Here is a 13782-nt window from a genome sequence, read left to right as displayed (position 1 = left end):
ATTCAGAACTCCTGAGGGATGAACCAGTTTGAAACTTACTGGAAACAAAGAGCTCCTTTTGACACATGAGAATGCACTCATCACTTTTAGAATGCAGTTGTACTGTGTAAGCTTTGGCTAGTTTCCTCATTCTTGGCTCGTGGTTGGTGTTATGTTTTAATGAGCACAAAGGATCTGTCGTTCCTCCTCTTTTCTAAAAGCAGGAGTCCCAGCATGAGTGGCATTGACACTGTCTCCCTCTCTCCTCCCATCCCCTTCTCAAATCTAGAAGCTTCCAAGAAGCTAAGCTTTATAACCCCACTCTGGCGATTTGTTAATATTTCACACTACCCCCACCCCCCTTCCACCTCTCTCTCTCCCTATGTTGTGACTGCGTTAATGGGGGAGGGGTAGAGATGAATCAGAACATCTCTGCAATTTTGGGGCATGAAAAATCTATCCCCATCCAACTAATAAAGCCCCACCCTGGTCCCTTATGGTTAGACCGTATCTATGTACTGGTGTATTGGCACATTTGGCAGTACTGATAAGTGACTTGGCTGTGAGAGATGTGTGGCCAAGCTGAAGGGGCTGGGCTTCTTCTAATGGCAATAATTTATTATTCAGGAGTATGTGCCAGTGCGAGAACCAATACACACATTGTGTGTATTAATGAAGATTGGGGCAGTACACTACGACAGGAAGATCAGAAAACTCCCCTCCCATCTCATATGCCCTACAGCACTCACCACCCCTAAGATAATGCTGGTCCTCTCCCTACCCTTTAAAATCTTACTGAGTAGGTGTTACATTATTTACTGGTGTAAGGGCATGTTTCTTCTGTTGAAAGGGATGGACAAAAACTCTGCTGCTTTTTGGCTGGGAGGATTATGGTATACCACTCTGTTCGGCTCTGTCCCTGTGGAGGGAGGAGAGAATGATGCAGAGATTACAGTAGATCCACACATTCTTCCCTCCCATTCCCAGCCCCCTCCACGGAGGTAGAAGTATTATAATTTCCTTTCCCTGCTCCACTCCTCCATCTCTTGCTGGAATACCAAATCCATTCTTCCTCTTCATTAACCCCAATCTATCTCCTTAATGCTGAGTGCTAAGCAGAGATGCATTGGATCCCAGTTTTGCAGTCTTTGGTATGACTCGTCCGGGGCTCGAAACTCCCAACCTTCCAATCTCAGGGTGAACACTAACCACAAGCCCACTGAGTTGGTGGGCAGTATAAAGAAAATGCCACCAATCAAATTGTAACCCTTGGCTTTGTCTGGCTGAACCTGAATCAGACTTTGTTCTAGTGTGGGAGGTGAAACAGAGAAAGTGTTGCTCCAAAAGAGGGGGAGATTGGAGACCAGCAGTCAGGGAGGTCGGGGGCCAGAGGAGGAGAGAAGCAAGTCTGAATGGAGAAAAGGCTCAGCTGGCTCGATGGAGGGACAAATGAACCCAAAACCTGCAGATTGCCGGCCTGCTGCTGGAAAAGGTAACATTTGATGTACACTAGATCACCTAGCTCAACAAGAAGTAGACCTAGTTCCTACTTTCCCAATAACATTATATTTGCATGTTACCGTAGAGAGGACAATTGTTCCATAATGCTAACGCTCTGACAGTTCTATGGTCAGTCTAATAATGCTTATGTGGCATACTGTACTAAATAATTCATTATTTTCTGACTGTTTTGTAATGATTTTTTGGCATTAAGAGGAGACAGCGAGAGAGGAAAAAATCCATCCATTATCTGAAACTTAGCGCCCCCTGGGATGTGTTGGTTTATTACGCAGAGGAGCTCATTCTAAGAGTGCCCCTACAGGTCAGTGCTAGTGCCAAATACAGTAGTATAGAATACGGTAATCCCGATACTATGGTGTGTTATGAAGAACATTGTTTTTGTGTCTCAGGCCCAACCAAACCCAGACTTCAACACGTCTGACCGGATCCTTCGGAAGCTATGCATTCCCAACATCATGGCTGAGTCCGTGCCCAGCAGGCCACTGGACTACTACACTTGTGCCTTTCGCAAGTCAAAATCTGTTACTGTATGTGTGCAAATGACTACAGGTTTAACCTGGCTCTGTTTGTCCCTTCTCAGGTTCCTTGGCTTTGAGGACCATGACACCTACTTCACTAACACACAGAGACACCGTATAGTGAGTGCATCCATTGACTTTTTTATATCTTTAAACATGTGTTGTGTAACGATGGACGTACCCCAGATATACACCCAGAGCGTACAAAACATTAAGAACACCTTCCTAATATTGAGTTGCAACCCCCCTTTTTCCCTCAGAACAGCCTCAATTCAACGGGGCATGGACTCCAAAAGGTGTTTAAAGCGTTCGACAGGGAGGCTGGCCAGTGGTGGAAAAGGTACCCAATTGTCATACTTGAGTAAATGTAAAGATACCTTCATAGAAAATGACTCAAGTAAAAGTGAAAGTCACCCAGAAAAATACTACTTGAGTAAAAGTCTAAAATTATTTCGTTTTAAATATACTTAAGTATCAAAAGTAAAAGTATAAATAATTTCAAATTGCTTATAGTAAGTAAATCGGACAGCACAATTTTTGTATTTTTTATTTATGGATAGCCAGGGGAACACAACAACACACGTACACGTACACACTTCTAACTGAGCTACCATGTCTTGTCAATGTTCCCTGTGTCTCCAATGTGTTTCCATGGCAACTGCTGACCATTGTTTTCTCAGTAATCTCCGTTACCCAGTAGTAAAATGTGTGCATAACTTTGTCACTTGTTTTCTCGGCATTGGTTTACACTCAGAATCTGTCCACGAGAGAATACTTTCTCAGGACCAGTGTTTGATGGCTTGGTGTAGACTCAGTCGATTTACCAGGCCATAAAGATAGGGAGTCTAAAGATCCAATAACAGAGCGAAGGAAGAAAAGCATTGGTCTCTTACAGGCCCAAAGACATTAGTGTAACTCTTCATGTGGATTAGAAATATCAATCACTGTATAAAACCAGAGAGCCTCTGGTGATGTACTCTGTAGCAAGCAATCAAGGGATAATAATAATTCAAATGTGTCTGAAATCGCACTCATTTCACTACTTTTGAGTGGTGAATTATGTGTATGTGATTCTGTGCCTGACTGTCCACAGCAAGGAGATCTGTAGCAGTGGGAACAGCTACCTGATGTGTCCTCTATGTAAGACCTACAAGCCCTGGAACATGTCTGATATCTGCCCCATGGCTAAGGTACTGTTTATATTTAGACCTAGGTCTCCTTTACAAATGTGCTCTGTATATGCCCTAACTATATATAAAACATCAAATCACCCAGAAAAACGGTTACATTCCTCCACAAATAAGTCCGCAATCAATACTTTAAATTACCCAAACGGAACCAGAACATCAATATGTAATGTATTTAGAATTTTGTTCCAGGAATACGGTGCATTAAAACTAAAAGCAGATCTACCTAGCTTGGTGGAGACCCAAGGAACCTCGAGTTATCCAATCCTGTGAACGGGTTACGCAACTCAGGAGTCTATACTTCAACAGCAAAGTTAGATAAGACGGAATTTATGAAGTAGGGCCTAGTAAACAAAATGGGAGTAATGTAGAGATATATGGGTCTTTAGGGAAGTCCAGCCAACCTTTTGATACAGGATGCAGTGATGAGGATCAAAACTGTCACCTGTCAACAAAACCAAGGGCACTATGGTAGATGGCATCCAAAGGTTTAAGCAGCTGCACTTTAATAAATAATATCACCATAATCAAGAACAGATAAAAAGGTTGACTGAATAATCTGCTTCCTACTGCTTAGAGAAAGGCACAATCTGTTTCTGTAGAAAAATGACAACTTTAAATCTTAGCTTCTTAACCAGCTCATCTATGTTTTATAAATGTCAAATTCATATCAATCCAAATGCCTATAGTATTTATATTTACGGAAACACGTTAGATTGGAGAACCATCTAATGACTAGTAGTAATGTAGTTAATCTTTAACATTCTTACGAGAGTTTGAAAACAACATGTATTTTGTTTTGCCTGTATTAAGCACAAGTTTTAAATCAAAAAGGGATTCCTGCATAGCTTTAAAATCTGACTGTGTAAGGACCGACGCCAGAGACGAGAAGCAGGTACGGGGAGTTAACATTTAATGAAGAACAGACATGAAACAAGACAGGCACAGCATCAGCACACGGGCAAAACAACGACATTCGACAATCAATGCAGCAGCGCGGAACAGAGATGGGGAACTGACATATAGGGGAGGTAATAAACAGGTGATTGAGTCCAGGTGAGTCCAATAATACGCTGATGCGAGTGACGTGGAAAGGCAGGTGTGCGAAATAATGGTGGCAGGAGTGCGTAATGCTGGCGTGACAGGCGTGACAGACTGTAGTTTTGACACATCCCGATCAACAATCGGGGCAATAGCATACATAATAGTATCAGCCGCGCATAGATTAAGTTTACAATATTTAACAAATTGACCAATGGTGTTTAAATAGTGAAGATAGTGTACCACTTTTTGGGACCTACTATCATTATGAATAGGCTTAGAAGTTCTTACAAAGATAGATCCCGCTGAAATAAAATGGTGATTAAATGCCTCAATTGATTGCATTCTTTCCGTAATGATGCCAACTAATTTGTTGTGGCAGAGAGGAGGAAGTAAAACCCATCAGGAATTTGACAGATTTCCAGAATTTAGCAGGGTTCCCATTACAATCCGAAAGACCGGTTACTTAATCAGATTTAGACTTTATGATTTGTCTTACACAATGATTCCTCAGTTGCTTAAAGCATGCCAGTTCAGGCCTAAGCTTCTGTTCCTGACCTTGACCCAAGCATTGTTTCTTTTATGAATGACTTCTGATAATTCTGAAGTGTACCAGTCATTCGATCTACCTTTAACCCTTCATTTTTTGAAGGGAGCATGATTATCCAAAAATAGTATTGAATACATCTGAAAAAAGGCTCAAAGCTAAATCAGGTTCAGGGATAGCTGAAAGACAATCAAGGTCACTAGAATAAAGATAATGTAAAAAAGCCTGTTCACTTACATTTTTAAAGTTCCTCTTTTTGATGTGACAAGACTTTTTTTTTTTTTTTGTATTCTCAAATCTCTGACACAAACAACTGGGCAATAATCATTAATGTCTTGGGTGAAGACACCAGTAGAAACATATTTCTCTGGTGTATTCGTTAGGATAAGATCAATCAGAGTTGACTTTGAAGGATCTTTAGGGTTGGGCCGTGTATGCTTAGTCACCAGCTGGGTTAGGTTTAGATTGGGATTTTCAGGCTTCAGGCAGACAATCATAATGTAGGTCACCCAGGATAATAACTTCTGATTTAATAAACTTGTTAACTCCTCGAGTGCATAAAGGTTAGCGGAGGGAGGATGGTAGACCCCTATAGCAGTTTGATTTTTCCCCAGACAAAGGTTTAAATATAGCAGCAAAACTATTTGGGGAAGGGAAATAGTTTTCACTATAGAGACAGTGAAATGTTTGTCAGCTCTGAACACAAAACACTCAATATAAAATATCAGAGTGTCAGAATGTCCCCAGAGATCCAAGTTTCAGTCAATACCAAAATGTCCGGATTCATCTGCATAGCCCAGATTTTGATGTTATCCAGTTTAGGAAGTAAGCTCCTAATGTTCAGATGCATCAACCCAACTCAAACAAGCTACATTTAATAGGAAGTAACAAGATATGACACTGTCTGATGTGCTTCTCTAAATCTTTTCAGAATACATACATTCACCTCTGCCAAATGTGTTGCTTTTATCACATTCATGAACAATCGTTATGGATATATTATCTTAGCTGTCCCACTACTAATAAATCCATAGATGGCAGGTCGTTGTGTGTAGGGTGCCGTCTCTGGTCACTAAAGATCCCATGGCACTTATCGTAAGAGGAGGGGTGTTAACCCCGGTGTCCTGGCTAAATTCCAAATCTGACCCTCATACCATCAGGGCCACCTAATCATCCCCAGCTTCCAATTGGCTCATTCATCCGCCCTCCTCTCCTCTGTAACTATTCCACAGGTCGTTGCTTTAAATTAGAATGTGTTCTCAGTCAACTTACCTGGTAAAATAAAACGTAAATACATGTGGTGTGTCTGTGTTGGCAGGTGGGCTACCTGTTTGACCACCCCGGGACACTCTTCTTCAGTGTGTTCATGTCGTTCTGGGCAGTCACCTTCCTGGAGTACTGGAAACGCACGATGGCCACCCTGGCTCACCACTGGAACTGCATGGACTTCCAAGAGGAGGAGGTCTGGATTAGAGCCAATTCATTGAAGGACTTTATTCATTTCAATTCTATACTTTTGTAATTCTGTGATGTGTTACCGTACATACTGTAAAAACAGAGCTCAACGGCTAGTGGTCATCAGCTAACCTTAGCCTGGTCAACTCCTGCCAGTCTGCACAGCACTTTTCAACCCAGAGCTTACCGGACTGCTCTTTCTCCATCTCCGGTTTCCTACCGCAAGCTCTGAACCTTTTCACCTGGATCATTGCAGCTAGCTAGCTGCTATCTGAGTGGCTACCCCCCTGGCTAACGTCTCTGTCCCGAAGCAAGCACTAGTGAGCCTGGAACTAAACTCATGCTAGGCCCAGCCCCCGGCTAGCTTAAGAGGTCCATCAGCCACTCCTTTGGCTACAATACATATTTTGCCAATTGGCCCGGACCCCTTTTACTGCCGACATGGAGCCCTGCCGATTCCACCATGACTGGTCTACCGGCATAATCCGCCCGAGGGGTGTCAACAGGCTCCTCCGTCGCGACGTTCCCTGAAGGCCCATCCGCTAGCCGTGGCCCGCTAGCCATCTAGAGCATATCAGACTGCTAGCTGAAGAGGACCATTAGCCAATTTCTCGGGCTATAATACCTATTTTGCCAATTGGCCTGGACCCATTTACTGCCTACACGGAGCCCTGCCAATCCAACACGACTGGTCTGCCGACGTAATCCGCCCAAGGGGTGTCAACAGGCTCCTCCGTCGCGATGTCCCCTGAAGCCCTATCCACTAGCCTGCTAGCCGCGGCCCGCTAGCTGTCTAGGGTAGAGCTGAAGAGGAACATCAGCCAATTTCTTGGGCTACAATACCTATTTTGCCAATTGGCCTGGACCCTTTTACTGCCATTTCTTCCGGCGCCATTTTACCTTAGCTAGCCCTTTTGTTTCACCTCCCACACATGCGGTGACCTCACCTGATCTAAATGATGTCTCTAGAGACAAAACCTCTCTCATCGTCACGCAATGCCTATGTTTACCTTCACTATATTCACATCCTACTATATCCTTGTCTGTACATTATGCTTTGAATCTATTCTTCCACGCCCAGAAACCTGTACCTTTTAGTCCTTATAGCCTTTAGCCGTACCCTTATCCTACTTCTCCTCTGTTCCTCTGGTGATGTAGAGGTTAATCCAGGCCCTGCAGCCTCTAGCTCCACTCCCATTCCCCAGGCGCTCTCATTTGTTGATTTCTGTAACCGTAAAAGCCTTGGTTTCATGCATGTTAACATTAGAAGCCTCCTCCCTAAGTTTGTTTTACTCACTGCTTTAGCACACTCTGCCAACCCGGATGTCCTAGCCGTGTCTGAATCCTGGCTTAGGAAGGCCACAAAAAATACTGACATTTCCATCCCTAACTATTAACACTTTCCGACAAGATAGAACTGCCAAAGGGGGCGGTGTTGCAATCTACTGCAGAGACAGCCTGCAGAGTTCTGTCATACTATCCAGGTCTGTGCCCAAACAATTCGAGCTTCTACTTCTATAAATCCACCTTTCCAGAAACAAGTCTCTCACCGTTGCCGCTTGTTATAGACCACCTTCTGCCCCCAGCTGTGCCCTGGACACCATATGTGAATTGATTGCCCCCCCATCCATCTTCAGAGTTCGTACTGTTAGGTGACCTAAACTGGGATATGCTTAACACCCCAGCTGTCCTACAATCTAAGCTTGATGCCCTCAATCTCACACAAATTATCAATGAACCTACCAGGTACAACCCCAAATCTGTAAGCACGGGCACCCTCATAGATATCATCCTGACCAACCTGCCCTCTAAATAAACCTCTGCTGTCTTCAACCAGGATCTGTGATCATTGCCTGTGTCCGTAATGGGTCTGCGGTCAAGCGACCACCCCTCATCACTGTCAAACGCTCCCTAAAACACTTCAGCGAGCAGGCCTTTCTAATCGACCTGGCCCGGGTATCTTGGAAGGATATTGACCTCATTCCGTCAGTAGAGGATGCCTGGTTATTCTTTAAAAGTGCTTTCCTCACCATCTTAAATAAGCATTACCCATTCAAAAAATGTGGAACCAAGAACAGATATAGCCCTTGGTTCACTCCAGAACTGACTGCCCTTGACCAGCACAAAACATCCTGTGGCGTACTGCATTAGCATCGAATAGCCCCCGTGATATACAACTTTTCAGGGAAGTTAGGAACCAATATACACAGGCAGTTAAGAAAGCAAAGGCTAGCTTTTTCAAACAGAAATTTACATCCTGTAGCACAAACTCCGAAAGGTTCTGGGACACTGTAAAGTCCATGGAGAATAAGAGTACCTCCTCCCAGGTGCCCACTGCACTGAGGCTAGGAAACACTGTCACCACCGATAAATCCACGATAATTGAGAATTTCAATAAGCGTTTTTCTATGGCTGGCCATGCTTTCCACCTGGCTACCCCTACCCCGGTTAACAGCCCTGCACCCCCCACAGCAACATGCCCAAACCTCCCCCATTTCTCCGTCACCCAAATCCAGATAGCTGATCTCTGAAAGAGTTGCAAAATCTAGACCCCTACAAATCAGCTGGGCTAGACAACCTGGACCCTCTCTTTCTAAAATTATCCGCCGTAATTGTTGCAACCCCTATTACTAGCCTGTTCAACCTCTCTTTCGTATCGTCTGAGATTCCCAAAGATTGGAAAGCTGCCGCGGTCATCCCCCTCTTCAAAGGGGAGACACTCTAGACCCAAACTGTTACAGACCTATATCTATTTTACCCTGCCTTTCTAAGGTCTTTGAAAGCCAAGTTAACAAACAGATCACCGACCATTTCGAATCCCACCGTACCTTCTCCGCTATGCAATCTGGTTTCCGAGCTGGTCATGGGTACAACTCAGCCACGCTCAAGGTCCTAAACGATATCATAGCCGCCATAGATAATAGACAATACTGTGCAGCCGTATTCATCGACCTGGCCAAGGCTTTCTCAACAGCCTTGGTTTCTCAAACTACTTTCACCAACTACTTCTCAGACTGAGTTCAGACTGAGTTCAGTGTGTCAAATCGGAGGGCCTGTTGTCCGGACAGGGTTCACTAGTCACCCCCAAAACCTATTCCTCTTTGGCCGCCTTTCCTTCCAGTTTTCTGCTGCCAATGACTGGAACGAATTGCAAAAATCACTGAAGCTGGAGACTCATATCTCCCTTACTAACTTTAAGCATCAGCTGTCAGAGCAGCTCACAGATCACTGCATCTGTACATTGCCCATCTGTAAATAGCCCATCCAACTACCTCATCCCCATATTGTTATTTATTTTTGCTACTTTGTACCCCAGTATCTCTACTTGCACATTCATCTTCTGCACATCTTATCGCTCCAGTGTTAAATTGTAGTTACTTCGCCACTACGGCCTATTTATTGCCTTACCTCCCTAATCTTACCTCATTTGCACACACTGTATATAGATTATTTTTTTCCTATTGTGTTATTGACTGTACGTTTGTTTATTCTATTTGTAACTCTGTGTTTGTGTCGCACTGCTTTGCTTTATCTTTGTGAGGTCGCAGTTGTAAATTAGATCTTGTTCTCAGCTGGCCTACCTGGTTAAATAAAGGTGAAATTATTTGAACCTCATTTCAAATAACTGGTCACATACAGTATAATCCAGTTCTGTAACAAGGCCACATTTTTAAGTTTTACTGTAGTATACTGTAGTTCACAGATATGGAACGACTACTGTGCTTCCATACAGTGGGGTCCAAATTATTGACACTCTTGATAAAGATGAGCAATAATGACTGTATAAATAATTCAAATACTGAGGTTCAGTATATTGTATGCTAAAATCATTTGGGAAATTAAATGATTTCATACTAATACAACTACTCAGAGAAATAGACTTTGTTTAACATGTAATACTTTTTTCTCAAAAAGGAAGGGGTCAAATGATTGACACCCCTAAAGATTCATATAGAACTAGTCAAAAGTTTAGTATTTGGTCCCATATTCCCAGCACGCAATGACTACAAAAACCTTGTGACTCTCCAAACTTGTTGGATACATTTTCAGTTCGTTTTGGTTTTTTCAGATTATTTTGTGCTCAAATGAAATTAATGGTAAATAGTGTATCGTGTCATTTTGGAGTAACTTTTATTGGAAATGAGAATGTGGATGCTACCATGATTATGGATCATCCTGAATAAATTGTGAATAATGAGAGGGTCAAAAGATCATACCCCCAAGAGATGAGAACCTCCCCTGTTATTGGTAGTGAGAGGTTAGCATGTCTTTGGGGTATGATCTTTGACCCTCAAACTTTCTCACTCATCATTATTCACAATTCATTCAGGATTATCCGTAATCATGCTAGCATCCACATTAATGTAGTAGTGCTCATAAAGTATTCTTATTTACAACAAAAGTGACTCTAAAATGACACAATACATGATTTACCATTTCTATTGGGCACAAAATAATCTCAAATACAACCAAAACGTACTGCAAATGCCTCCAACAGGTTTGGAGAGTCACATTGCATGCTAGGAATGTTGGACCAAATACAACAAGTTTGACCACTTTATAAGAATCTTTAGGGGTGTCTATAATTTTGACCTGTACATTTTTGAGGAAAAAGGTATTGTTAAAAAAATATATTTCTCTGAGTATAAAATAATTTCATTTTGAAATACATTTGGTGCATCCATTATAGCTTGGTATTTGAATTATTTATTTTATATAGTCATTTTTGCTAATCTTTATCTTGGGTGTCAATCATTTAAAACGCCACTGTATGGTGCATGGCATGTTTTTGTATCTAGAAGCGTCCGCGGCCTGAGTTTGCGGCCATGGCTCCGGCTATGGAGCACAACCCAGTGACGGGAGTGAAAGAGCCCTACTTCCCAGAGAAGGCCTGGCTGTCCCGCATTCTCACTGGCTCCATGGTCGTCATCATCATCATGGTAAGACACTGAGTTTTACTCTCTTCGTGTCCTTTGCTCTGTGTTTGACACCAGGGGTAGCCGGACTCCAGATCTGCCACTGACATGACAATGACAAAAGGAGTTGGTGTTATGGCACAAACAGATTTTGAGCAGTTATTCATTATCATGTGACCTGACCAGTTAACATTCAAAACACTCCTTATAGACTAATGCAGAAAGCCTGAAGTTGTTCCTAGCCAGGCCACACAGTCAGGGAAAACGTTACACCCTAGTGATACAGAAAGGATGCCATTTTAGTGTACTGTATTTGAATGTGGATAAGGTGTAGTTGGACTAATGTTAATCTTCTTCACCTCACTCCTCTTTCCTCTGTCTACCCTTGTCTGTCCCCAGTTGTGTGTGGTGATGATCTTCCTGGTGACAGTGATCATGTACCGTGGGATAGTGAGTGATGATGTACCGCACAGGCAGCGTTGTGCTGCGCACTCAGGTACAGTACAATACACTTTGCTCTGATGAATAAAACTGCTGACACTGGATCAGAATACCCTTCAAAACACCTGACAGCGGGTGACATCCTCCATTTAGCTAATGCCAGCAGATACGTTAGCTCAGATTGATACATTAGCTCAAATTTGCTGTGTGTGTATTCCCTCAGGCAGGGAACATTGCCAATATCTCCAGCAGTTTGGTGAATCTGGCCCTGATTCTGCTGATGGGGCAGGTTTATACTGCGTTGGCACTGCAGCTCACTAAATGGGATAAGAACACAGACCTCAGCCACATCCCTGTCTGCCTCAGCCAATGCACTACCAATCAATACATCTACCTACAGGGAATCTACTTCCTTGGGTTTTGAATAAGCGTCTGCGTCTATCACAGTGGCCTCAAAGAGAAAACATTGCCTATCAAATAAGTGTGAAGACTATTTAAACACTTAGCAGTATATTGAAAGTAAAGGTGTTTTGTCCAAGATTCAAATGCCATTACAGTACAGCAGGTACATTTTGTTAAATGTTGTGCATTTCATGTATATTCCTACCCTCAAATGTTTTTACCTTTCTCGTGGATTAAGATTTGTTTAAAGATTTTTTATGGATTGATTTGATTGTTTTTGGATGTTTGGACAGAGATGCACAGAACACAGACCCAGTACGAAGACGCGTTTACCTTCAAGGTGTTTGTGTTCCAGTTTGTCAACTTCTACTCCTCTCCCTTCTATGTGGCATTCTTCCAAGGGAAGGTGAGAATGGAAGGTACTGTTTATTATTGGATGATGTTACTGGTATCTGGCTGGTTTGACACTCCTGAAATGGCCCAACCGGTTGTATCAATTCCAATGGCAGGTTTGTGGGTTATCCTGGACACTGTGGTACCTTGCTTGGTATGAGAAATGAAGATTTCGTTTTCAGAAATGACAACCCATATTTGCAAACACAGAACACATACAGACCTTTTCACGTTACCAGAATATTTATGTTGGGTGGATTTATTTTTGTCTCTCTACTTTGTGTGTTTCAGTGTGGTCCAGGGGGTTGTCTCATTGAACTGGCTGAGCAGCTTTTCATCATCATGGTGGGGAAACAGTAATGTTCAGGAGTTTGTCATCCCGTAGGTTTCCTCCCTGACTCTCCTACTATTAACTTGAGGGCAAATCCTAGTTTCCACTTAGGTCGAATTTTCACTTATCCTAACATTGACATCATTAGATTACTAAGTGAAATTAGACTTAAGTGTAGGATTCGCCCCTCACTGATTCTGTCATCCTTTATCTCACTCCTTTGGCATGAGTGTAAATAGCCTGGTAGCACAATCTGCTTTGCTTTAGCCAACTCTTCTGTTGTCCATATAGCATGACAATGAAGATTGGGCTTAAGGACATATACATTTGGCTTGTAGTGTTTGCCTCTGATTTTGTTTCCTTGTGTGAGAGTCTGCACGGTCTCTGTATAGTGATAGGAACTCTGTGTGGGTGGTACAATGTGGCTTTAGTATAGCTATAGTGGTGGTGCTGAACAATGCTCTCAGCTATAGTGGTGGTGCTGAACAATGCTGTCAGCTATAGTGGTGGTGCTGTCTGCTGTAGGTGCTGAGAAATCCCTCTCAATTTGATTGTTCTTACACCCCTCTTCTCTCCTGTTCTCTTCCTGTCCTCCTCTCCTCAGTAAGGTGAAGGCACGGCAACAGAAGAGGGCGCTGAATAAGGTGTGCGGAACGCAGGCATCCCAGGAGCCTCGGCGGTGGGAGGAGGACTATCAACTGGTGGAGTGTGAGGGCCTGTTTGAGGAGTACCCCTCATTTCACCTTCCTCGGTAGGGTTGCTAACCTCTGACATTCTCCATCTGTCCCACAGTGCTCCAATTTGGCTTCATCACCATCTTTGGGACGGCGTTCCCCCTGGCGCCGCTCTTTGCCCTGCTCAACAACTGGGCCGAGATGTGCCTGGACGCCCACAAGTTTGTGTGCGAGTACAGGAGGCCCGTGGCCGAGCGTGCGCAGAACATCGGCGTGTGGTTCAACATCCTGGAGGCCTTGTCGCACCTCTCCGTCATCATCATTCTTCATCCTCATTTCTGTGCGACCCAGACTGAGGGAGAATCACTGTACTGCTA

At 43.3% G+C, this 13782-nt stretch overlaps 1 protein-coding gene across 1 annotated transcript; it reads left to right on the top strand.

Annotated features, from left to right (window-relative positions):
- The first annotated feature begins 1782 nt into the window (after nt 1-1782).
- ano11 (anoctamin 11) lies at nt 1783-13517 on the top strand. Its single transcript, XM_029723255.1, has 10 exons — nt 1783-1801; nt 1890-2138; nt 2279-2358; nt 3112-3208; nt 6112-6255; nt 11048-11188; nt 11564-11660; nt 12301-12413; nt 12692-12745; nt 13336-13517. The coding sequence occupies exons 2-10, from the start codon at nt 1956-1958 to the stop codon at nt 13336-13338; spliced, it is 912 nt and encodes a 303-aa protein (XP_029579115.1). The 5' UTR covers nt 1783-1801; nt 1890-1955; the 3' UTR covers nt 13339-13517.
- The last annotated feature ends 265 nt before the right edge of the window (nt 13518-13782 follow it).

The sequence above is a fragment of the Salmo trutta genome, chromosome 30 (assembly GCF_901001165.1).
Source record: "Salmo trutta chromosome 30, fSalTru1.1, whole genome shotgun sequence".
Taxonomy (NCBI): domain Eukaryota; kingdom Metazoa; phylum Chordata; class Actinopteri; order Salmoniformes; family Salmonidae; genus Salmo; species Salmo trutta.
This window is presented reverse-complemented; position numbering and strand designations above follow the sequence as displayed.

Excerpts from the sequence above, each read along its gene's own strand:
- ano11 (XM_029723255.1), top strand. The coding sequence starts at position 1,956 with ATGGCTGAGTCCGTGCCCAGCAGGCCACTGGACTACTACACTTGTGCC. Across the intron at positions 6,256-11,047 it reads TGGACTTCCAAGAGGAGGAG|AAGCGTCCGCGGCCTGAGTT; the intron begins GTCTGGATTAGA and ends TTTTGTATCTAG. Across the intron at positions 12,414-12,691 it reads TGGCATTCTTCCAAGGGAAG|TGTGGTCCAGGGGGTTGTCT; the intron begins GTGAGAATGGAA and ends TGTGTGTTTCAG.